General features: G+C 45.9%; 2 protein-coding genes across 2 annotated transcripts in view; one reads left to right on the forward strand and one right to left on the reverse strand.

The window, feature by feature from the left end:
- Nucleotides 1–9,310: 9,310 nt before the first annotated feature.
- Nucleotides 9,311–24,304, forward strand: LOC144101001 (uncharacterized). Its single transcript, XM_077633977.1, has 6 exons — nucleotides 9,311–16,041; nucleotides 17,416–17,682; nucleotides 18,374–18,483; nucleotides 18,840–18,957; nucleotides 20,609–20,794; nucleotides 23,048–24,304. Exons 1-6 carry the CDS (start codon nucleotides 9,337–9,339, stop codon nucleotides 23,321–23,323), a joined length of 7,662 nt encoding a protein of 2,553 aa, XP_077490103.1. The 5' UTR covers nucleotides 9,311–9,336; the 3' UTR covers nucleotides 23,324–24,304.
- Nucleotides 24,305–24,371: 67 nt separating this feature from the next.
- LOC144101002 (multidrug resistance protein mrp-7-like) overlaps nucleotides 24,372–26,684 on the reverse strand; it is a 38,432-nt gene continuing 36,119 nt past the window's right edge. Inside the window, exon 21 of the mRNA XM_077633978.1 lies at nucleotides 24,372–24,526. Within this exon, the coding sequence (XP_077490104.1) occupies nucleotides 24,376–24,526 (151 nt within the window). The 3' untranslated portion in view covers nucleotides 24,372–24,375. The remainder of the gene's footprint in view (nucleotides 24,527–26,684) is intronic.

The raw sequence follows: 26,684 nt of genomic DNA on the forward strand, positions 1-26,684 counted from the left end.
TGAACGTGGGGTGTCAATGAGAGTGGCCTTCGGTCCCTTGTGCATAATTTCCACGCCACATGTCTCTCATGCGCCGCTTCCTTGTAAGCTATTACTAAGTTTATTGGCACATTTATTGATCGAGGTATCGATATATCGAAGTATTCGCGATTCTCTTCGGGTTGGATACAGCCGGTTTCGACTGTCTAACTGAATGAGCATACATACGTAATCCTCAAAACTCTGACTCCTAGTGTTTATGGTGTTTGATGCACTAAATCCTTGACTGCCCTCACTCTATAATACTGCAATTTACTATATCACTACTACTGCAAAGAAACATCAAATATGCTGTGTTTCTCTTCTTGTAACTTTTGTACATGTATTTCTAACGCCTCTACTCTACATGCAAACCAGTACATTAATACATGCTCCTTGCTAACACCATAGGCCAAACTGCAGGGTACATTGTCAGTAAAATACCGAGAAATTCTAGGCGAGCGGATTATTCAAAGAAAAACTGTTTAGGACCACAATTTTTCAGATATTGTAAGATTACACTGTAACAATCAATATATGAAGGTCTCGCCTTAAAAGGCTTCCGTTTTTATGCTATTAGCCTTTTTGCTATCGTCAAAAACGTTCCCCATTGGTTTGCTACAGCAGTCTTCACTACTAGATGCGAGCGACAAACAAACGTTAAAAGAAAGTGTTCGCTTCGCATTCGAAGAACGCACCATTACTCTCAATATTTTTATTGCAGTGCCTTACAATATTCTGCAGTTGTCTCAAAATTAAAATTAGTTTGCAAGAATCTTGAACAAGAGAACAAAAGCATATATGAATGACAAATTCAACGCATCATTAGTTTTTTAGTGCTCAGCACGTTCCGTTGAGTCGGCCAGTTTAATTAACTTTCCAGTCTCACTTAACATCGATGCTCAGAAACCGTATTGCACTTCTCATTTATCTCAGCCAGAATTTTTTTTTCTGCCATGCATTTACTTCGTTTCTGTCATTCCTTTCTCAGAGCTATATTTTTGTGACCGCGACGTTGCGAAGGCTGAATTCGAAATTATCCATTTAAAAACAAAATGCTGCATTTATCGCATGCTATATTTTGTATACAGACCCCTTGCTGCCACACACAGGGAGGTGGAGAAAATGCCGGCGAGAATTTTTTATACTCCTAGCCGTATGCAGAAGGGCCTTTTTCTTGTGTCGTCTCCTGAGTAACATTAGGATAGGGTTTGATCTTGTCGCCAGCTCACTTGTTGCCTCACCGCGAACAGCATCACAAAGCCACTCCTTCGTGCCTCACTATTACATTTTCTATGCCGTTTGTTCAATGATGGCACCAAGGGGAGGCGAGAGATGGCTGAAGCCCCCCAAAAAATCAGTGGTCCTTTAAGCCACTGACGAGGGATTTATTTTAGTAACAAATATTCCCTGCATTTAATTCCGCCTGGTCAGCGAACACAGCAAGCTGTCTCCGCTGCATTCTATCTTTGTTTTACCTTTGTCGGACACAATGTCTTGGACGCATCCCGTCTACCCAAAATCCACCCCATCTACCGTTCTATGCCGTCGGGAATATCCTGGAGCAGCTTCGGCGTTTGTTCCCAGAGCATCACGTGACAAGTGCCGCCCTCTTCCATCTAAAACAATCATTGGTTATACAGTTAGCTTTTGTTCTGTTCTGGTTGTATTTAAAACTAAGGTCGCTGGGATTGTCTACCTGATTGAGTTCCCATGGAATATGTTGTCACTATACTGTAGTAAACCATTCCCCTCTATAATGGTTCAGCCCCGAGGATATGAGCAAAGAAATCGATTACTTGGGCACTTCCTCTGTGATGTGTCGGTGGCGCCACCTGTTCGTAAAGAATTTAAGTAGCGGTCTGGTGCCGCCACACAATTGGGGCTTCCCGCACAGAGAGGCGTGACAGTGCCGGCAAGAAAGGCGAGAAGCATGCTCAGAAGAAAGTATTTACGCGAAAGCATTATATGGCTAATTGGCAACGCAACCCGGCGTTGTCCAGGGGCAGTGGTCCAAGAACCCCAATGACGTCACTATATTCCCGCATGACGTCGGTAGGAGGCCGTAAGATAGCAGTGGGGGATCACAGGCAATTAAGCAACGACATTAGACGATAATTAGTGATAGTACAGTTAGTGATAGTGGTAGGTTTAGAAGAATGAAGGACGTTACTGTCAGCGGCATTGATAACAGCCTTTAGGTTGAAGGCATTTATGGTAAAGGCCCCTATTTCAATGGCTATCAAAGTAAATGCCTTTAATCTGAAGGCCTTTGCGATGAAGTCCTTTAGATTAAAAGCCTTTAGTTCAAAGAGCTTTATGGTAAAGGCCATTAGGTCAAAGGATGTTTACGCTTTCACAGCACGTAGGGCCCTGAAGTGCCAACCTTAACTCTTTTTTTCACAAAAAAGAAATCCGCGCATTCTCTCCACCCGCCGCGGTGGCACAGTGGTTAGGGCGCTCGACTACTGATCCGGAGTTCCCGGGTTCGAACCCGACCGCGGCGGCTGCGTTTTTATGGAGGAAAAACGCTAAGGCGCCCGTGTGCTGTGCGATGTCAGTGCACGTTAAAGATCCCCAGGTGGTCGAAATTATTCCGGAGCCCTCCGCTACGGCATCTAATTCTTCCTTTCTTCTTTCACTCCCTCTCTTATCCCTTCCCTTACGGCGCAGTTCAGGTGTCCAAAGATATATGAGACCGATACTGCGCCATTTCCTTTCCCCCCAAAAAAAACCAATTATTATTATTATTATTCTCTCCTTCGCCTCTACCGGCTTGTTTCTTGTTCCGATCGTGCGTGCTTTCGCCTCTTTCAACCTTCCCCAAACCTGTCCGTCTAACTATGAGGATGGTGTTTGCTGAGAACTCCGCGAGTTTCACAAACTTCAGTCGTGAATGCACTCTGGAGAGACAACATCGAGTAGTCTAGACAGACTACAGAGTGGGCAGTAAAAAGAATAGAAATAATGATGCCGAGATCCACAAAAATATTATTATAAATTCCCACGCTGCTTAATAGCATGCTTCTATGAGACAAGGCTGAAGCGAAGACGACCAGTGCCGAATTTTTAATGTAACAAATTCATAAGTATTTATTTCGTGCTTTCTGCTGCCAGCCATTTCCCGAGTAATATATACTGGATAGAAAAAATAGCGACTGAGGCCTTCAGTTTCCCAGGCGAAAGCTCCCGCTCTGTGCTGCTAAATGTGCCATGGCACCTAAGTTCAGAATAAAAAAAAGTAAGCAGTTTGTTTTTCATCTCTTTCTGTGGAAGCTTCAGAAGTTGGGGAAGGGCCAGGCATGGCTACAAGAATGTCAAATCTTTTCACATGCGCGAACTGATTGTGATAGGCTGTCACAATTAGTACTGTATAATTGTGGACAAAAGCAATTATGAAAGGAAAAAATTCTGTGAGCGCGAGTTTTTTATATAATGTGAGATTTCACTATAACAATCAAGATATCCGCAGGTCATCCGACGGCAGTCTTGAATTGTTTTCTATTAACATTCTTGCTATCGTGAAAAGCGTCCCTCATTTATATCTATGGTATTTTTAACTATTCGATGCGCTCAATGGAAACACATTCAAAGAAATGTTTGGCTACATAGCAGAAGAATTTACGGTTACCTTCGATATTGCACGACAAGTATCTCACAATTTTCGAATTTTCACTATTTTTGCCCGTAGTTGTTGGAGATGCCCGTGCTCTGATAAAAGAAGATATCCTTAGGGACCAAGGTGAGCGTCCCAGGAAATCGTAATTTGTTTTACAGCTGGAAAGAAAACCTTGCATATACTGCACCTGATAAGCTGACGCCCCCTATAAATCTCCATAAAGTTACTCCCGCGTAGGAAGGGAGAGAGCTGTGAAAAGCAAACAGGTCTTTACAACTGTCTCACGCCGTCCTGTCCGTCACAGAAATAACAGAGGCACGATATAGGGCGTTTAAAAGAGCAATGCAAATTTCTTGTGAAGACGCCTATAAAGTGCTGACGTTAACCTACTTATGAAAATTGCAGCACTAGAGCCCCTTCACAGTCAGAGCTCTACATGTAGCAGCGGCAGTGAGCAATCTCTTCACTGCGTCCGTGAACGAGTAGACAGCAACCCGCGCGACCTTGCCCGAGATAAGGCACACCAGGTCACCAGCAAGTTCATCTTAACGCTAACAGCATTTGCATCCGCATCCGCCTTTTCTTGATAACAACAGCTGAGCGGCCAAGCCTCCAGTTTATAGCTACAACCTAACGAGAATGAATATCTACCACTTTTCGTTTAGGTTATACGTACGCCGGTCGCTGTAGAAAAAGCAATAGACGTTATTCATTTATCCTGGCATAGCAGTTGACTCCCACAATTCGCAGTTCTTTTAAACATTCTGCAATAAAACCGGCTGTTTTTGAAGTGAAAGCTTCACTACGCTAGGTTTTCAAGAGCGCAGCGTCAGTGCAGTCACGTTACAGATGTCACGTGGCAGGTCATGTGACCTACTGACTCCATCACAATCTGCCCAACATGGCAGGTGGCAGCTGCCCCATCGGACTGTGAGCAACCTCCCTACCATGGCAGGAGGAGGTTAAATTTATGATTGGCCGAGAGGCCACGTGACTTTTTAACTTCATCCGCTGATTCAGCCATGTGAACTCGAAGTCTTCCGTCTAGCCAGCGACGCAGAGTCGGAGGTTTCTTCCAGTTCGGCACTGGACTCAGTGTGTGTGGCCTTTGTGGACGTAGCCACGCGAAGGATGCTTTCGCTTCTCACTAGGGCTAAGCAAAGTTTAAACCACAGATAATATTTTTTTACGCAAATCCAACAGCTTCTGAGAAATATAATAAAACAAACTGAACGACGAGTGCCGGGACGCGGCTTGGAGCCGAATGAAAACAATTTTACTATCTTAAACGTAGAAATAAAATGTTTCACACCTCACAGGATAGAAAGCGGCACCACGATAACAACATATAAACACACGGCTGCAAGATGTAAAAAATTTCATGATCAGATAAATCTCAATTTTTCGTAAAGCCAATCGTTGCCACCTGCATTTCTATCCTTTGAAATGATGAATACCGTTCGGATACTTGCTAACAACGTACAACTGGTGCTACACTGGTTCCTTGCTTCACCTTCTATTGTTATGTTAACCTTGTTTCTTTCTGACATGAATAATGCGCAACTCGTTCAACTCTCGCCATCTTGCTTCCACTTCGTATACCATACCATACCATACTCTACCATACCATACCATACCATACCAAACCATATCATACCCTTCTATACCATACCAATATCATATCATACTAAACGATACCATACCATGACATGCGTTACAATACCGTGCCATGCCGGACGAAAGCGGTATTGTACATTTAGTGCTTCAAGCCCCTGTGGCGATTTTGCTCCTGAAGTAAACATACTTATGCGCAGCCTCAGTTTAAAAAATTCTTCCTTTATTCTTCGCACCTCTAAAATCTGCCAAACTCGGCCCCCATAATGCTCCTAGCAGAAAGCTCCTAGTGTGAAGCAATAACTTCACGAGCTGCGTGGTTGCCCCGCGATTGCGTAAGCTACAACCGCTCACTCGTGGAAGCTGTCGCCTCGCGCTCCTGGCTGCTACAACAATGACAGCAACTCATTTGAAGCCATCACGACACGCTGCGGAAACGCCGTAAGCAAGCGCCATCGTCCAACGGACGTTGCAAGCTCCGAATCGCGGGGAAGTTTAAACACCTCTGAAGCGCATTAGACGAAAGAAGAGCCCTTTCTTCTCATAAACAACCGTTTCTGCACGTTTCAAATCCCTCGTGAGACCTCCACTGGCTCGCAGGCTGCCATTGTTCTCTACGCGGACGATTATATAGGCAGACAGCTTGTTTGCAGCGCCGTGTCAATGACACTGATCATTCGTCAACAGGGGCTTTCCTCCATTCGAACCCTGTAAGCGCCTACATACTTGTTTGCGCTACCCTTCCTCCTCCATCTCGCGCTGTTTACCGAGTCAAACAAAAAGACAGGTAGTGCCAACGCAGGCGTCTCACGGGTGCTCCTCCCGCGACAAGTGAAATCGTCGCACGACGCCTGTTGTCGTCGTCGCAAACGGCGTCGTAAAGATAATCGTTTATCCCGAGGCAGCTGCTGCCGCGGGGATTACCTGCTTCCAGAATCACTGTGCAAGCAGACATTCGCGCATTTTTTTTGTCGTTGCCGACTCGATCGTAAGCTCGACTTTTATGCGTGGCTGTCGTCACGTCCGGTTGCAGCCGGATTCCGCATCAGAAGACGTGTCGTTAGACAACTGGAGCGCATCACTCTAGGCGCATGCTTGAAATGATCGCGGCCACTTCATTCGGCAGTCTCCGCTGGCTTTTGCTGGTGCACGGAGTTTTCTCTGGCTCTGCCATTATAGGCTGTAGGCGGATATTAAGGGAGATAAGTTAACGAGCGAGGATTAGCTGTGGGAAAACAAAAGCTTTTCGGCGAAAGTTTCCTCGCATAGGCACCTTCTACACTTGTTCGCGAAGCAAGACAGCCGCCAGCAGCTGAGGTAAGTGCTTTCGGTAGTTTCTCGTTACTCTTGCGAATTTCTCGCATTAATGCCTTCACTCACAGTGGCTACTTCTAATCTAAACTCAAAATGTTTTGAAGGGAGGGTACATTTACGTGTGGATATTGATGCCTAAAGTGCTCCTGCTGGTTTAGTGCTCCTGGCCAGTAGCTTTCTACGCATATCATCACAAAGGTGATTTTCTGTTGCATCGGCACCGAGGAGCTCATTAGGGGAATTCGCTGTCAACAAGCGGCCCATAATAAAGCTGGTCATATCCGGGGCTTTTAGTGAGACCATGTCGGATGCACGGACGGCCAGCTGCTTCAGGATGTAGTTTTCTATCGTATTCGGGAATTCTTACTCTGAATAAACTGTAGAAGAACTGCAGATTGGGCTAGTTGGTGTTGATGCGTAGTGGTACATAGGCCAGACTGGCCGCTGCGTTAACGTGCGGCTCATGGAGCGCGCTAATTCTTGAAGAAAGAACGAAACTAACCTAGCTAAGCACTGTTTCACGTGCAAATGTGCGCTTTTTTTATGATACTGATGTCTTGTTCGCTCATTCTGACCAGCGCACTAGAGAAGTAGCTGAGCCGTTTCATATTATCAGAAAAAGTAAAGGGCGCTTGAGTACTCCATCTGTTACATTATCGCTTCGAGAAATCAGTGTGCTACATAGTGGGTAGCGGTTCTGCAGATGCACACGTGCTTTTAAAGCGATTTTTACCTTGTACTAGCACTAGGAGTATTGTTGACATTGCGCGTGTGCGCTGTTTTTTACGTGTGTGTATATATGACGTGCTTCTTCCTAATAAAAAATCAGTTGTAAGTTCAGCGCTGGTTTGTGTGTCTCGTCTCTTACTTGGTCTGTGTGTGTTTGCGCTGTTGAACCACTACTATGCTCTTACTCGGAACCTTCTCGACTGGTTCTTGTAATCTCAGTTTTGAATTAATGTGCCTATTGCCACATTTCTTATCAGCTATATATTAATAACTCACAGCCTCGCCAGAAACTACAAGTATGTCTATTACCATCGAAGAATTGTGAACTGAGCAGATTTTCCTATGACTCCACTGGATATTGTAATAATAATAATAATAATTGGTTTTTTGGGGAAAGGAAATGGCGCAGTATCTGTCTCATATATCGTTGGACACCTGAACCGCGCCGTAAGGGAAGAGATAAAGGAGGTACTGAAAGAAGAGAGGAACAAATAGGTCCGTAGTGGAGGGCTCCGGAATAATTTCGACCACCTGGGGATCTTTAACGTGCACTGACATCATCGCACAGCACACGGGCGCCTTAGCGTTTTTCCTCCATAAAAACGCAGCCGCCGCGGTCGGGTTCGAGCCCGGGAACTCCGGATCAGTAGTCCACCTGGATATTGTAGGAAGTTCGCATTTTAGCATTATAAACTAGTCTTTTTGTACATTTCCTTAGATAAGGAGCAATAGTTGATATGAGTTCGAACTGAACTGAGATCGTACCGCAGATTGCTAAGGAACAGTTTTTCTGCTGACGGGAACTAATGTCTGACGCAACTTTTCTTCGCAGTGTTAATAACTGAATACAAAAACGCACTACACCTTTCGCCTCATGGAGGAAACGTTTGAATCGCGAAAACGTGGCAAAGATTATTGACAGTACCGTTTCATAACAGAAATACAAGGTTTCCCTGCTTGCTATCATTTTAAACCACCTTAACAATGCGTCTCAGCAAGTCAACAAGCGACCACACAGCTTATGACAAAAAAAAAGCTGAAAGTGTGCGCCTCACAGAATGCGTTATCTCCTGCCATCATTAACTGTATCATGTACTGAACCATGCCAAATAATCTTTCTTTTTTTTTAACCGCTGCATAGCCGTCTTACCCGCGTCGCCACGTCACACATTCGCATATTGGTTTAGTTGCCTATGGCAAAAATTTTAATGCGTGATTTTTGATCTTGTCCTGTAAATAATATTGAAAATCCTTCTAATTGTTAATTACGGCCAAGGTGATTCATTTTTGAAAAAGTTTTAATTTTACCGGGTAACAAGCGCTAGTTTGCATGCTCTTCTTAATTTCCATTGCAACCCTGCAACGCAATATTTATGCTCTCACCGCTAGTGTAACCTGACAACTACGCCGCACTCTACTCGCGTTGCGTTGGCACGCTATGCTACCATGATTGTGCATGTTTGGAACGGTGCCTGGTACATACAAACGTGTAATAGAGCAAAAGCGATAAATTGCCACCATGGTTAGTTTGAGGTTTTAATAAATGCCAGCAGATGTTTATAGGCCTATGGACTTCGAAGCTTGCAGCAGGAAGCAATAATCACGGCATTAGGAAAGACGCATTTATAGCTACATTTATTTAGTGTGCTACCTGCATATGCGCAATGCGCTTTAGGAGGTCTTTTTGCGGGCCTTGTTGTACCTTCGTGCATTAAAAAAAAGCACGAGGTTCAAGGTGTTAGGGAGACACCGCGAGTGATTGTTACAACTCTATGTCTGTGTCTCTTACTCGCTGCTGTTTCTTTCTTTATTTATTTCTTTCTTTCTTCCTTTCTTTTATCATTTCTTTCTTTCTTTTTTCTTTCCTTCTTTCTTTCATTCTTTTTTCTGTCTTTCTTTTTTATTCTGTGTAGCACTGACTTTTAAACTATTGGTAGGCCAGCCTCAGAAGTTCTGTTAAAGTCTACCTCCCACACTTATCTCTGTTTACTTTCCGTGCTTCGTATTTGCAGTGATAAACATCGAACGTTGTCTAAAACTGGATGGCCAAGCTGTGCATCGCGTTGGGACTGTGCGCTGCTGCGGCGTTCTTCTCGCTGTCCCAGTTCGCCTCACGGCGAGGCAGAGATGATGACGAGAAGGCATTGTGCTCGTGGCTAACTCGCGCAGGTGTACCCGACAGAGTCAGACATTGGGCTCAGACCTCACCGCTGCTACAGTGCGCAGAAAATCTGCGCGAAAAACAGGAAGAGGAAGTGAAGACATTGGTGTCTTCGTTTCCGGAAAAGGAGCAGGACTTGTACACCACAGCTTCCTCGGCGTCAAACAAATCTCCCTATGAGCCTTCATACCAAGAATACGACGATTTGACGCCTCCGTATGGCACTCAAGCTCCAGAGCAGCTAGAAGAGTACCACACTAGGTGGGGCAGAAAAACCGCGTCTCCCGAATCTCGCACCTCTGCTAAGTTCGAACAAGACACTTTAAAGTCGTCATGGTCGCGTATTTTAGCTTCAAGTCAAGGGCAGCAAAAGGCTACCTATCATTCGCGTTTAGGCAAAACCCCACAGTACAAAGAAGAAATGTTAACCACGCGCGAACCACTGTTCAGGTCTGACCAGCATGGCGACGTTCACGTTGCGCAGTCGCCAGAAACAGTGCCTTCATCATCAAGCGACCAGCTGGCGAAGGTGACGAAAATTTCAGTTTCTAATACAAACTTGGAAACCCTACATACACCATCGGCAAAGAAAAAGTCCAAACCACTGTATGAACGCATAAGACAGAGAAAACATCAGGCAACCAGCGCGTCTCCGTCACCAACCCGAGCTGTTAACGACAGTGAACCACACAGTACGAACCCCGCGCTCTTGGCGGCAAGTGTGGCACCTGTGAATCTAGAGGAAAAAGCAATCGTTCCCGGAAAACTACCGGGCATACCCGCACGCAGGCCATACGAGGTTCCTGTGACGTCCACAATGCTTGTCTCTGCGACACAGACACGTGAAAAACAGCAAGCTTCTGAATCACCATCTGCTTCGTCATCAACTATATTTCATGAGCATGCAACCGAAACTATTTATTTCACTGCCACATACGCGCCAGAGTCCAAGAAAAAAGTGTCTTCTGTGTCTGAAACACTGCCTCATCTAGAAGAACACAGAATCGAACAAACCACAGCTTCCTCACTATCACGCTCACCTTTCACAGCCTCAAAAAACGGATACGAAACGATCGCAGACAATTTTTCGAATGGAGATCCTGAGTCCCAGAAACACCATGCAGAAACTAGTACGTCGAGTATCCCTTATCTCTTAGACAAAGACGAACACGAAGGCCCGCCCACGTCTGCTGCGGTTCTTTCAGTAGCTCAAGAAATAAAACAAACTGCTACTTTAGACACGGTCTCAGAATTAGATCTCACCGCTTCATATGAAAAAGAAGGGTCTACTGCTGGCTCTCACTCCGTGCCTTACACCGCTGGCAGTGAGCAAGATATTGGGACTTCGAGAGCACTTGTGCAATCGTCTGTCGAAAATCTTGGCGAAGCCACCAAGACTACTAGTGCTGAACTCCTGCCAGAACAAACATCCGAAGAAACGTTGATTTCCGCATCACTATCAAAGGTATCCATTACGTGGCAAGATAAAGACCATCCAGCAAGGAAGACTGCCGCGCATTCCTCTGTCGAAGATAACGTTGAGAAAACCTTGACCTCTACATCAGATCTCCTGCCAGAACGACGAGAAGAAAAGATATCTACCTCTGCACCGCTTTCCGAGTCTCCCATCTCAAGGCAACATCAAGATAGCATACCTACAACAACAACGGCGCAGTCCACTCTAGAAGTTCGTGCTCAAGCAACCACAAGTATAGAATCAGACCCAACACTACACGGAGTAGAGGAAACATTGACATCTACGCGAATTCCCACGTCTGCTGCTTCTTGGCAGGACGTCGACACTACACCTAGAACAAGAACTTCACAGGCCGCAGTCCAAGACGGGTTTGAAGAAGCCACAAGTACTGAATTATATCTCCAGTCAGAACAGAAAGCAAAGACGAAATCGATTTCGGCACCTGTATCCGATTCTTCCACTTTAGGGCAAGAGCAACACGTGACACTTCGGACAACCGCCGCGCAATCCAGTCTTGCAGATCACATTGAGGCAACCACGAGTACGGAATCAGCTTTAGTGTCCAAACAGCGAGCAGAGAAGACTACATCATTGTCTGAGTCTTCCACCTCGTGGAAAGATCAAGAAACGGCACTTAGGTCAGCAGACACGCCGGCCACTATCCAAGATGGTGCTCAAGCAGTCGCAAGTACCGAATTCGATTTCCAGTTAAAACAGCAAGCACAGAAGTCTCCTTCGGCACCGGAGCCTGAGCCTTCCGATTCGCTGCAATATCAAGACATCACAGCTGGCATAGCAGCCGCGCATTCTACTCTCGAGGATGATGTTGAGGCAACCACAAGTACTAAATCAGAGCTCGAGTCAGAACAGCTAGCAGAGAGGACGGTGGGTTCTGCACCATTGCCCGAGCCTTCCACTTCGTGGCAAGATCAAGACACTGAACCTAGGACAGGTACAACACACTCCACTGTCGAAGATAGTGTTGAGGAAACCACGGGCACTAAACCAAAGCTCGAGTCAGAACAGCTAGCAGAGACGACGGTGAGCTCTGCACCATTGCCCGAGTCTTACACTTCGTGGCAAGATCAAGACACTAAACCTAGGACAGGTACATCACAGTCCGCTATCGAAGATAGTGTTGAGGCAACCACGAGTACTAAACCAAAGCTCGAGTCAGAACAGCTAGCAGAGAATACGGTGGGTTCTGCATCATTGTCCGAGCCTTCCACTTCGGGGCAAGATCAAGACACTGAACCTAGGACAGGTACAATACAGTCCACTGTCGAAGATAGTGTTGAGGCAACCACGAGTACTAAACCAAAGCTCGAGCCAGAACAGCTAGCAGAGAAGACGATGGGTTCTGCACCATTGCCCGAGCCTTCCACTTCGGGGCAAGATCAAGACACTGAACCTAGGACAGGTACAATACAGTCCACTGTCGAAGATAGTGATGAGATAACCACGAGTACTAAACTAAAGCTCGAGTCAGAACAGCTAGCAGAGACGACGGTGAGCTCTGCACCATTGCCCGAGCCTTACACTTCGTGGCAAGATCAAGACACTAAACCTAGGACAGGTACAACACAGTCCGCTATCGAAGATAGTGTTGAGGCAACCACGAATGCTAAACCAGAGCTGGAGTCAGAACAGCTAGCTGAGAAAACGCTGGATTTTGCACCATTGCCCGAGCCTTCCACTTCGGAGCAAGATCAAGACACTGAACCTAGGACAGGTACAACACAGGCCACTTTCGAAGATAGTGTTGAGGCAACCACGAGTACTAAACCAGAGCTCGAGTCAGAACAGGGAGAAGAGAAGACGGTGGGTTCTGCACCATTTCCTGAGCCTTCCACTTCGGGGCAAGATCAAGACACTGAACCTAGGACAGGTACAACACAGGCCACTTTCGAAGATAGTGTTGAGGCAGCCACAAGTACGAAATCAGAGCTCGAGTCAGAACAGGTAGCAGAGAAGACGGTGAGCTCTGCACAATTACCGGAGCCTTCCAATTCGTGGCAAGATCAAGACACTGAACCTAGGACAGATACAACACAGTCAACTGTCGAAGATAGTGCTGAAGCAAACACGAGTACTAAACCAAAGCTCAAGTCTGAACAGCTAGCAGAGAGGACGGTGGGTTCTGCACCATTGCCCGAGCCTTCCACTTCGTGGCAAGATCAAGACACTGAACCTAGGACAGATACAACACACTCCACTGTCGAAGATAGTGTTGAGGAAACCACGGGCACTAAACCAAAGCTCGAGTCAGAACAGCTAGCAGAGACGACGGTGAGCTCTGCACCATTGCCCGAGTCTTACACTTCGTGGCAAGATCAAGACACTAATCCTAGGACAGGTACATCACAGTCCGCTATCGAAGATAGTGTTGAGGCAACCACGAGTACTAAGCCAAAGCTCGAGTCAGAACAGCTAGCAGAGAAGACGGTGGGTTCTGCATCATTGTACGAGCCTTCCACTTCGGGGCAAGATCAAAACACTGAACCTAGGACAGGTACAATACAGTCTATTGTCGAAGATAGTGTTGAGGCAACCACGAGTACTAAACCAAAGCTCGAGCCAGAACAGCTAGCAGAGAAGACGATGGGTTCTGCACCATTGCCCGAGCCTTCCACTTCGGGGCAAGATCAAGACACTGAACCTTGGACAGGTACAATACAGTCCACTGTCGAAGATAGTGATGAGATAACCACGAGTACTAAACTAAAGCTAGAGTCAGAACAGCTAGCAGAGACGACGGTGAGCTCTGCACCATTGCCCGAGCCTTACACTTCGTGGCAAGATCAAGACACTAAACCTAGGACAGGTACACCACAGTCCGCTATCGAAGATAGTGCTGAGGCAACCACGAATGCTAAACCAGAGCTGGAGTCAGAACAGCTAGCTGAGAAGACGCTGGATTCTGCACCATTGCCCGAGCCTTCCACTTCGGAGCAAGATCAAGACACTGAACCTAGGACAGGTACAACACAGGCCACTTTCGAAGACAGTGTTGAGGCAACCACGAATGCTAAACCAGAGCTCGAGTCAGAACAGGGAGAAAAGAAGACGGTGAATTCTGCACCATTGCCCGAGCCTTCGACTTCGTGGCAAGATGAAGACACTGAACCAAGGACAGGTACAACACCGTCCATTTTAGAAGGTAGTGTTGAGGCAACCACGAGTACTAAACCAGAGCTCGAGTCAGAACAGGGAGAAGAGAAGACGGTGGGTTCTGCACCATTTCCTGAGCCTTCCACATCACGGCAAGATCAAGACACTGAACCTAGGACAGGTACAACACAGGCCACTTTCGAAGACAGTGTTGAGGCAACCACGAATGCTAAACCAGAGCTAGAGTCAGAACAGGGAGAAAAGAAGACGGTGAATTCTGCACCATTGCCCGAGCCTTCAACTTCGTGGCAAGATCAAGACACTGAACCAAGGACAGGTACAACACCGTCCATTTTAGAAGGTAGTGTTGAGGCAACCACGAGTATTAAACCAGAGCTCGAGTCAGAACAGGGAGAAGAGAATACGGTGAATTCTGCACCATTGCCCGAGCCTGCGACTTCGTGGCAAGATCAAGACACTGAACCAAGGACAGGTACAACACAGGCTACTTTCGAAGATAGTGATGAGGCAACCACGAGTAATAAATCAGAGCTCCAGTCAGAACAGGAAGAAGAGAAGACGGTGAATTCTGCACCATTGCCCGAGCCTTCGACTTCGTGGCAAGATCAAGACACTGAACCAAGGACAGGTACCACACAGTCCATTCTCGAAGATAGTGTTGAGGCAACCATCAGTAATAAATCAGAGCTCGAGTCAGAACAGGGAGAAGAGAAGACGGTGGGTTCTGCACAATTGCCTGAGCCTTCCACTTTGGGGCAAGATCAAGACACTGAACCCAGGACAGGTACAACACAGGCCACTTTCGAAGATAGTGTTGAGGCAACCACGAATGCTAAACCAGAGCTCGAGTCAGAACAGGTAGAAGAGAAGACGGTGGATTCTGCACCACTGCCCGAGCCTTCGACTTCGTGGCAAGATCAAGACACTGAACCAAGGACAGGTACAACACCGTCCATTTTAGAAGGTAGTGTTGAGGCAACCACGAGTACTAAACCAGAGCTCGAGTCAGAACAGGGAGAAGAGAAGACGGTGAATTCTGCACCATTGCCCGAGCCTTCGACTTCGTGGCAAGATCAAGACACTGAACCAAGGACAGGTACAACACAGGCTACTTTCGAAGATAGTGGTGAGGCAACCACGAGTAATAAATCAGAGCTCGAGTCAGAACAGGAAGAAGAGAAGACGGTGAATTCTGCACAATTGCCCGAGCCTTCGACTTCGTGGCAAGATCAAGACACTGAACCAAGGACAGGTACAACACAGGCTACTTTCGAAGATAGTGATGAGGCAACCACGAGTAATAAATCAGAGCTCGAGTCAGAACAGGAAGAAGAGAAGACGCTGAATTCTGCACCATTGCCCGAGCATTCGATTTCGTGGCAAGACCAAGACAGTGAACCTAGGACAGGTACCACACAGTCCATTCTCGGAGATAGTGTTGAGGCAACCACGAATGCTAAACCAAAGCTCGAGTCAGAACAGCGAGAAGAGAAGACGGTGAATTCTGCACCACTGTCTGAGCCTTCCACTTCGTGGCAAGATCAAGACACTGAACCTTTGACGGGTACAGCGCAGTCCACTGTCGAAGTTAGTGTTGAAACAACCACGAGTACCAAATCGGATTTCCTGTCACAATCAGAGGCGGCAGTGACTATGGCCCAGCTTACCAGCTCTACAGCATCGTATCAAGCTCAAGACACCACGCCTAGCGCAGCAGTCTCGGCGTCCAGCGTAGAAGCCCGTGTCGAGCTGACCACGACTATTGAGCCCGCCATTGAGGAACCTGATGGTCCTAAAATTGTGTGCTATTTCACCAGTTGGTCCATCTACCGCGACGACCGCGGCCGCTTCGCACCGGAGGACATCGACCCGAAGGTTTGCACCCACATCATGTATGCCTTCGCAACTCTAGACTCCGCCACTCTGCTGATAAGCATGGCTGACCCTTGGGCAGACGAGGACATGGAGCTCTACAAGGTTGGTGCTATGTTTCTGCTTGGTGCATGAAAAGTCATGGTTTTTGTATTAGTAACACAAGTATTCCTTTAATATCACCAACACATAGATGTGTCCTCAAACTATTTATTATATTATCAGAAATACAACGCGTGATACCCCACGCGGTGAACTTGGCCGGTTAGATTCTTCTTTAAAAAATTGTAGCGAATAATCGAATGGTGTTAATAAAAACAATTCAGTACGCCACTTTCATGTTAACAAGTAAAAAGAAAAAATAGCCAATTTCTTTAAAGTGTAACATCTAAATTTATCTTAATTCGTAATCCTCAGTTCTCCATCTGTGTTGTGGGGAAACTTTATGACAAAAGATGAAATAGAAATTCAGGAAAAATGCTTTCTTTATTAGTGATCAACGAGAATTGTAAACGAATCGCGCTTCTGACTGTCTTGGCACATGTCGGATTCTGTGGCTTTCCGACGACGGCGCACTGCCATTCTGCAATCACTTTGCATCAGCGTGAATGGGAGCGACAGAAGTTTCCACTGTAAGTAATGCCGCATTTTCTGACGAAAAGCAAGAGCAAACGTGGCGATAAACGAGACAAACGGAAGAATAAAGCTCAAGCTTGATTTTTCTCAGCTTTCTCTTTTTCTGCGATCGCTATCGCTGCTCGATTCGGCATTTCGTAACAGACGACAGTGGAATACTACTGTGCTTATGCCCGTGAGTTATCAGATCTTGAGAAGTGCAATAAGACTCTATTTTTTCTTATTATGTGGAATCGTTCTTCAAAATAAATATGTGAGAAACGTTTTCATGAATAAATCCGTGCTGGAGTTTTCTTACTTTTATTTTCATATGTTTTGGACATCTAAAAATGAAAGAACAAATAGCTGTATTGCACAAAACAGATTTCTGAACATGATGACATAAATATACTTGCACACTTTGTCCTGAATTGTTTAACTTGCCAGGAGTTACTTTAAGTGGATGTTAATTTTATTTACTCAGCATCCACGCCACTTATCTCAAAAGGAATTAGGATTCTGACATCGGCATAGCAGTTACATATCTGCACCAATGGCCATTGAACTTCACGCATAAATTGTGAGAACACTGAAATATAGTTAGTCAGGAACCCCTTTTTTTCGTGTTTGATTAGTAAATTCTTTATGCCCACATGACACAATGCATGTGGGAATTTACCGCGTTCGCAGTAAAAATTACATGACCACATAGCGGACTAGCTGGCATTGATTACTTCGACGCATGAATTATTTGAAGCCTACTGCTGATTTGTTTTGAAGTTCACCGTGTCTCCTAATTTGTTTGCATCTAATTAGCAGCTTGTGGCGATAGTACAAGATGCGTAACCATCCTTTGTATCGCAGCGAGTGACGTCCTTGAAGGCGGCGAACCGGCGGCTGAAGGTTCTCCTGTCTCTGGGCGGGGCGGTGGACAGCGACGGTCCGGACAAGAAGTACTCAAGGCTGGCGGCTAACGCCACTGCCAGGCGCAACTTTGCTCGTCACGCTGCCTCATTTCTGCTCAAGCACCGCTTTGACGGGCTCGACGTCGACTGGGAGTTCCCCAACTGCGAATACGGCGTGTGTCCCTCCAACCCACCGGACAAGGAGAACTTCGTACTGCTGCTGAAGGTCAGGAAAGAGCACCATAGCCTATTGATTGCAAACATTGTAGCCGCGCGAGAGTTAGCAATTACCTTCCGAAATAGGGATACGTTCTTTTAAATTTGCTATCAGACTGACTCTACCGAAGGCAACACCAGGCACAGCCATAATACCACGTGCATGCATTAGCTCATAAATTCTCTCAAGCTTCTGTACCGTTTCCGCTGATTACAACCAAATGTACATATAAACGTCTATGAACTTCGAATATATCAAGAAGAAAAGTGGGAAATGCACACCGAACGGTTTAATGAAAACATGCATCATATGTCTTCGTGAAAATTAATTTTATTGTCAATAGGATCTGCCCGAATGAAAAACTTGTTTATGAGGCCTTTTCCTGAACCTTATTGGTACATGCCTGCGGCCAAAGAAGGTTTCAAGTTCAGATGCTTCAATACCTCACGTCACTAAGTAGTGAGGTCTGACGGACAGCTGAAAAGTTTTTGCTTCAGTTCCTGAGGTCAGGTTTTGAACGGCGCGCTTTCTTTAACTGCCACGAGACAATTTATAGAGAAATTTATAAACAGCACTATAATGTCAAGAGAACATAGAGTGAAGTTCTCAACGGATATAAGGAGGGCCTCTTATTCCTAGCTCCAGGCTTTTTTATTTTGTCAACACGTTAACGGTTTCCGGGCTTTCATTTCGTTCAAAGGACCTGCGAGAGGTGTTTGCTGAGTACAGTCGACCTCTCCTGCTCACGGCAGCTCTTTCGGGAAGCATCGAAGTCATTGAGGAAGCTTACCAAGTCCCCGAGATATTCAAGTAAGTGCATGGTATCTGCATCTCCGCACACCAACGCTAGTCGACAAATGACGGAAAACATGTTGGTTTAACGGTTGTGAAATCAATTACTTTAAAACAACGCAAACCCGATCATTCTTGTAACTTAAGTACCTTTATTTTACAGGAAGCATTCAAGCACCTTATTGATCACATGCTGGGGAAAAGCTGTCTCTGCTCAGTTCTGCCGTGACGAGCAAACTAAAAGCTCTCCCATTTAACATCGGGGATTTACCATGGAATTAACGTCCTTTTTCTAGTCTGTCTGATCGAAAAACTTTGTATGCACTAGAAATTAGTGACACTGGAGTACTCACGATTTTTTTTCCAACGTGCAGACACCTAGACTTCGCAAGTCTCATGGCGTACGACTACTACGGAGCCTGGAGTACCGTGATTGGTCACTACGCGCCTCTTCAATCGGCCGTGGACGAAACTAATCCCGAGCTAAGCATTGTAAGCATTCCAGGCTTTCTTTTTGTTGATTACTTGCTCTCGTTAATTTCCGTGCACTCACTTAAGTTACTCTTTGCACACGGCACAAATCATTGCCCACAACAGCAAACACGAGTGCTGCGCACGTGCTCGGCCTTTTTACTGCACGTCTGTGAAAGTGCAAGTGCAGGGCTGGGTGGTTGGTTGGTTGGAGGTAACGACGTCCAGGTGGCCCTTTTGCATTGCTCCTCAGCAATAAAACACTGCACGATAGTCAGCACTCCTGTTTGCTGTCCCCCTGTTTTCTGTGCCTGGTGTTAACCGTCCCTGATAAGGAAACTAGCGCAAGTGCTAACCTTGCGCTTTCTCTCGCGCGTGCGACAAATCGCAGGCATGAGGAGCCTACACGTCAGGCTTTTATTTTTATTTTTAGAGCTTCTGGACGACAGCGAATGCGATGCAAAAGCATACTTGATTGCAAACATTTACATTATAGAGCCAAGCCGCATTTTTTAAGCGCGTGAAATATTCCGTGACTGGTTGAACCAGGTTGTAGCAGCGTTCAAATTAAGGGTCGCAGAGTTCCTCGAATATGCCGCGGCCAAGCTAAAAGTAACCAAGCTTTAAAAAAACACTGAATGTCCCCGCCAAGTGAGCCCAACTGAGGGTCGTTTAGAGTCGCGTGACCTAGCCTGCAGTATTTTTTTTCGTTTCTCAAAGTTAAGTAATTAGTTAAGTCTAGTTAGCTAACATTTTACTTATTACATTGAGGAACAAAGTGTCAATGCAAGAGTTGTAGATCGTCTCACAAAACCGCTAGCAGCGCTGTTTTCGTCACGGTACGATATTCGTAGCTTTACTTATTGGCCTTAAAAGAACGCTATCACGTGACCAGCTGCTGGGTCACATCTCTGCCCCAATGTGCACGCAAAGGCTCATCGGGGAGAGCACTTTAGTGAAACTGAATTCTTTTCTCTAAGACGCGTCTTGGGATGTTTAAATTCCATTATTGACAAGTAGACGCTTTTTTTTATTGTGCCAACTAGGGTTTAAGGCCGAAAAAAAAAACTTCTTTACGTTAACGGTATACTGGTGCAAACGTTGCAATCAACTGCTTTTCACAGTGATCTACAACTCTTACATTGAGACTTTGTTCCTGAATTCACTATTTGAAAAGTTAGCTAATTAGACTTAGATAAACCATTAACTTTGAAGAACTAAAAAATAGTGCAGACTAGGCCACGCGACTCTAAAGAACCCTCAGTTGCTCTCACGCGCCTAGGGCATTCCGTGTTTTTTGAATGCTTGGTTACTTTTTGTTGGGACACCCGGTATATCCAAAGCCAAAGCCAACACGTCATATGTATCTTTCATCAACTATCCGTCATCAATTAGATGTGTAAGCGATACTGTCATTTTCGATCCCTGTGAAGATTAGATATTCATAAGGTGCAGGTGAGTTTCTATCAAGAAGACAGTAAAAATGGAGCAATAGTACACAAACAACATGACCACGATACAATTAATTGTGCTATTGGGCAATCGGTGCAGATGCATCTGTGTAGCAGTTTCACAGCGTAGTAAACTGCGGCTGTATTTGCATTTTTTATTAACTCAGCACATGACAGCCCCTTGCCACCGTAAGCCACCTAACCACACCACCTCATTGCAGGAGTATGTGGTGCGCACTCTGCTAGCCATGGGAGCGCCAGCTTCCCAGCTTGTCCTGGGTGTGCCCTTCTACGCCACATCCTTCACGCTTGCCAACCCCCGCCTCAACGAGATTGGATCTCCTTCGAAAGGTGCCGGCAAGCCAGGGCCCGTGACAGATTCTCCCGGTGTGCTCTCATATTACGAGGTAAGGAATACTGTGTGAAAGCTCTGGGAAGAGGAACAACTGGTCGCTATCAGGCATGGGGGAATGAAAAGAAAGGAGTGAGCATCACGTGACAGTTTTCGAAGCCTGCAGTGACCGAAAATACTAGCGAGAAGGTCGGTACCACGTCGCAGTCTGTGGCGTGCTTTATTGGCTGCATCTGGGTCTCAGCTTCGGGTAGGGCTAACTTAAGTATGCCCGGCGACAGAAAAAGAGGAAATGTGGCATCAAGACAGCCCGGCTTGCCTGGGCCGGTCGGACAATTTAATGTTCCCTACTGTTCTTTGTCGCCTCGCTTTCAGGACATTTTGCGGATAGCATTTCATGGCTATATTTAGTGTATAAGTGCGCGTAGGTCTTCCGAGTTGCACAAAAAGCATCCAAGTTAGGCGGCAAAGCCGCACATCACTTTTGCAGGAGACTCCATACAGCGTAACCCGGACGGAGAAATCATCCAGCGGTTACATACGGCAATCCCATTTCCGATATTTTAGCGTGGAAACAGTTGATTTCTGTAAATGTACCGAGTGAAAGGCGGGGAAAGCTTTGTCTAGTTCTGGGGCTTAGCCGCATAACTTAATGCTTTCTGCGGCTACTCAGCAGATAATGCCGGAGTAATTACTAACTGGCATCCACCCAAGCGACAATGAGTAATTACCCCCTCATTACAAATTTACTCCGCCTTGGGGGATTCCCCTAAACATTTGACCTACTCAGCAGATGTGCGCGCTGCTCTAGGTATTAATGCAATAACTCTATTTACGGCCTCCGCGCTTCGACGTCTCTCGGGTAGTCAGAAAACCAGCTTTGTCAAAGTTTCCCATGTTTCTAAGCAGGCGGCGCCATAGGCCTGCAGTTTCAGTTATATTTTTACAAAACTCGGAGTGGTTATAAAGCACGGAGTGCTCAGAGTCTTTCCGAAAACTGAAATTTTGAATTAGAAGGCGCAAGCTCCAAAAGTAGCGAAAGGTGCTCCGCAAACAAGGAAGTCAATTTCAATCATTATTAACCGCCACATACATAAACGTCGCTTCTGGGTTTCGCTTCACATCTTCTGTAGACGGCCTTCCAGCGGTCCTATACAGGATCCACATGTTCTCTCGATTGAACGTTGGCAGTGATGAGAGAGCGACTAACATGGCCACCAATTATACTGTACGGCTTACCCCTTTTTTAAAATAGTAAGAAGGGGGAGGATGTACCACTGTGACAGAAACTTCTGGGTGAAATGTCGCCGTTTATGTTTCCGTTCCTCGTCAAAAATGTTTAAGATGGAAGCATAGAGCGCACTCTAAAATTCAGCGGAGAGTTCCATCTTGATAACCACCGAAGTTTCATTTTAAGGGTTTAACTACGTTTGAAAAATAAAAACTTTATCTATCACATACGCAACAAATTTGGACAAAGGCACCTCTGAACGAGAAATAGCTTATAAACGCAATTTGTTCATATATTTTAAGATTTTAGCGTAACATTCAATATATCCGCAGATATCCCGTCGGCAGACTTGCATTTTCTTGTTGTTGGCGCTTTTACTATCATTAAGAGCGTTCTTCATTGGTTTAATACCGAAGTCTTAACGGCTGGATGTGAGCGATGGAAACACCATAACATATTTATTTATTTATTTATTTATTCACATACCCTAAAGGCCCTTTTCAGGCATTATATAGGGGGGCTGTACAGTTTCATATAAACAATGCTCCACACATAGCTCGAGAAGCAACACAAATCCAGAACAATAGGCAAAATGGGAAAAAAGTACAGAAAATTCGAAGTTGAGCATATGCAGGAATCGAGCCTTCCTAACCAGAATTTGTTTGTAAAAAAAAAAAACACTTTAGTTTTTGCACAAAGGCCTCATGATATAATATCACCCGCTAACTTGTTCCAGTAGTGAACGGCGAGAAACAATGGTGAATGACTAAAGCGGTGGATACGTGCAAACATGGGTTCGATTTTGAGAGCATGATCTAAGCGCGGAAAGATACGGTGGGCGGGTCTAATACAGTATGAAGCGAATGAGGAGTGACTGTGATACAAATTGTGAAAGTGTGATAATAGTACTAGTATTCTTCTCTTTTCGAGTGATGGTAACTTTAGCGATGCTTTGATTGCCTGATTGCATATCGGAAGAATGGATCATTAGTTTCAACATTTCTATACCTGTAACTTCGAGTTTCTGTCCAATTATGTTGGACATGAGAAATACACCTGTGCTTTTCTCTCTTGCAGATCTGCAGCGCAATCAAGGCTGGTGGCTGGTCCACCATGATGGACCCCAGGGCGGGAGTGTACGCCTTTTCTGGTGACCAGTGGGTCTGTTTCGACGGGCCCCGTTCCTTGACGCGCAAGGCCCGGTTCGCTCAGAAAGTGGGACTCGCGGGCCTCATGGTTTGGGACCTAAGCATGGACGACTTCCGGGGCGAGTGCGGCCGTATCCGCCCTCTCCTCAGCGCCGTCCGCAGGGCCCTCTATCCTCCGCCAGCAACACCAGCGGGCAGGGGCTGAACAGGGCGACTCATCAGCATGCATTGACACTTTGATCACTGCTCCGCGCAGCCTAAGCAGCCTCCGAGACTTAAGGCTAGGCCATGGGACGGAGTCTTCGTGCTTTCAACATCAGTCACGGCCAACCAACTTTTCAGCAATCTTCCTTTCAGGATGTTCGCGGCAGCGGCCAGGAGTTGAGAGTGGTGGTTGTCGTACATGAAATGAACACTTATTCGGCAATGTTCGTTTGGCGGTTTCCTTGGCGGGGTCAGGTACGAGTGACTTGGCGCCAAAAACTACTTACCGATGAATTCACTCCGCCGTGCGTTTTCGTCAGGACAAAGATTGGACAGAAGGCAAGACACTCCGTGGGCCCGTTCAGCCAAAGGTGTGAACGAAGAAGTAAGGACCAACACAACTGAATGGCACCAAACCCTGGCCAATCCACCACCGTGGGTATGCGTCATCGTATTTGAGGCAACAACAACAACAAATGGCTTCCTGACAGTGAAATATTCAGAAGTGCATGCACTGTTTAGGCAAAGGTGTTCTGTTATTAACGAAACAAATCTTTTCTCGAGAAATGATCACAAATGCCAACAATGAGAACAGAATTGCGCTCGTTCCATGCATCTGCATTGCGTCCAGCTTTCAGACGAATTTTTTTCTCTTCAACAATGAAAAGGTGCTGGTATGTGTATCTTCCAGCCGATATGTTTCGGAGTTATCTATCATTTATTTTGCATGCAATTAAAATTATTGAAAGGTTTTATTTTCTTTCATTGCCGTATCAACTTGATATAGAAATATATCTCGCTGGCCTGTATAATAAAAAAACGGGCCGACCTTTTCAAATCGCATATATCGCAACTCACCCGCAGTATAAAATTATGCGTCAATACTACATTTAAGGATTGGCTTCATTGCGTCAAGCCGGCTGATAACAGTAAATATGATGTACCCTATTCCGAGAAAAGAAAATGTCTTGATACATGTGGCACGGAGAAAAAAGGACGAAGGGAGTCACATCACCAGGGATCCTAATTATTTCGCACTAAAGGCATTTAATATCAGAGGTGCACAAAATCAGTGTCATTTTGCAGCGCCACCAAATCAATGCCGGCTGTCCGCGCCATTGCGCTAAAAAGGGAGCAGGAGTTTGACGCCAGTTCAGTGACGGTGCCGAATTCAGCGACGCTGCCGTCACTCATCACAAGGATCCTGAAAAAAATGAAAGCATCCTCATGAGCATCATCTTCCAGATAGAAGCACAAGCCACATAAACAGTTGAGCAGTTGCATTTGGCGTTTTATTCTGCTGTTTTTTGTCGTCACGTTCAAGGCCCAGGCATGTGCAGTGTTTTAAACGGCCTAAACATAAAGCGCCCGCTATCGCCGTCGCTGCGCATAATAATAATAATAAAAATACTGTTTATTTTGACCAGCATGTCATGCTAATAAATGGGGTCGTTGTAAAAGCCGCCTTTCGACAGCTTGACAAAGCAACGGGCCCTGTTTTTGGCAACAGCAAAGTAACGTTAAAAAGACAAATCCCTCAGACAGACACTACTCGCGCTGGTCACCCTACACTGCAGTTCTTTGTAAAGACGCAATATAAAAACCGCACTTTGCACTTATATTTCAAACCCGCCGCAGTGGCTCTGTGGTTAGGCAGCCACCGGGGCGGGTTTGAAAGATATGCGCAAAGTGGTTAGGAGATACAAGACCCAGTGCCTGAGTGGCTTCCGAGAAAGGAAACTTTGTTGTACATGCGCGAATTATAATGTGTTTACGTAACCCCAAGTGCGGGTGACGTAGTTTTAGCATCTGTGTTGTGTTGTTCGTGTGGATTTGTAAATGACCTGCTGAAGTCGGCAATAAAGAAAAAAGTGGCTCGGTGGTTAGCGCGCTAGGCTACTGATCCGGAGTTCACGGGATCGAACCCGACCGCGGCGGCTGCGCTTCTGTGGAAGCGAAACACTAAGGCGCCCGTATGCTGTGCGATGTCAGTGCACGTTACAAAGATCCCCGGGTGGTTGAAATTATTCCGTAGCCCTCCACTACGGTACGCCTTTCTTCCTTTGTTCACTCCTTCCTTTATCCCTTCTCTTACTGCACGGTTCAGGTGTCCGCCGATAGATACGTGAGACAGATACTGCGCCATTTCCTTTCCCCAAAAGCCAATATTAATTTTTTCATTTTTTATATCTTTCAACAAAAAGTATAAAAACACTACACATGGCAGAACATAAAAGTTATTTCGATCATTTACACAAAGACATGACAAAGATATATTAATGAAATATATAAATAACCTCGATTAATAGTCATCATTCTGCAAAGCGATTGCGTTTCCACTGCATAAGAAATAAAAAAAGTTTGTGAAATGTGACATATTGAAGTGTTATATCGTGTCTCAGTATGTTGTTGAGAAGTCGTGGAAGCCGGTTTTCTAAAGCATGCAGACTATATGTTGTTCGAAACGTTAGCCCATAGGACAGCTGATTCAGGCATGTGTAACATTTGAAAAATAAGATAAAGAACAATTGCAAAACACCAGGACACGCAATGATCGTCATAATAAACCGATGTTATATTTGAATGTCTGAGTGGGTGACAAGAATTTGGGTGTTTGGTTAATGGTGTTTAACGTCCCAAAGCGACTGAGGCCATGAGGGACGCCGTAGTGAAGGGCTCCGGAAATTTCGACCACCTGGGGTTCTTTAACGTGCACTGACATCGCACAGTACACAGGCCTCTGGCATTTTGACTCCATCGAAAAAGCGGCCGCCGCATCCTAGATACAATCTGCGTCCCTCGGGTCAGCAGCCGAGCACCATAACCACTAAAGTGAAAAAGCTCAAGGAAAGGCAAGCCACTAGAACTGCCTCAGTTTGCGTGAAAATTTCAACAGTGTCATGACTGAAGGCAAAAATGACAGTAAGGGCGACCTGAAGTAACACGCCCATCCATGCGCAATTGGGCATTCTCTATTTTACATTCATGGTTTGGAGGACTCGTCTTATCACTGCTAGCGCAGTGGTGCAGCTAATGAGTGACGCATCATTGCCCAGGCGCATTGCTGTTTCCAACACAACTAGCGGTGGGGCTTTCAGAGCGGCCTCTCGCGACCAATCATTAATTTTACTGCCACTTGCCAGGGTGGGCAGTTTGCTGACAGTCCGGTGGGCAGGTTGTCATCTACCACGGTGGCCAGGTTGTGATGCCATCACAAGGTCACGTGACCTAAGTCGAGGGTGGGCCACCTGCTTTTTCCGACATGCCGAAGCCAAGGTTGCCGCTGAACGCGATCCTTAGAGCTGTCGCGTTATTAATAACGATGGTAATAAATAATGCGAATGAATTTCCACGACATTCCA

This window comes from Amblyomma americanum, chromosome 8, assembly GCF_052857255.1.
Source record: "Amblyomma americanum isolate KBUSLIRL-KWMA chromosome 8, ASM5285725v1, whole genome shotgun sequence".
Lineage (NCBI taxonomy): Eukaryota > Metazoa > Arthropoda > Arachnida > Ixodida > Ixodidae > Amblyomma > Amblyomma americanum.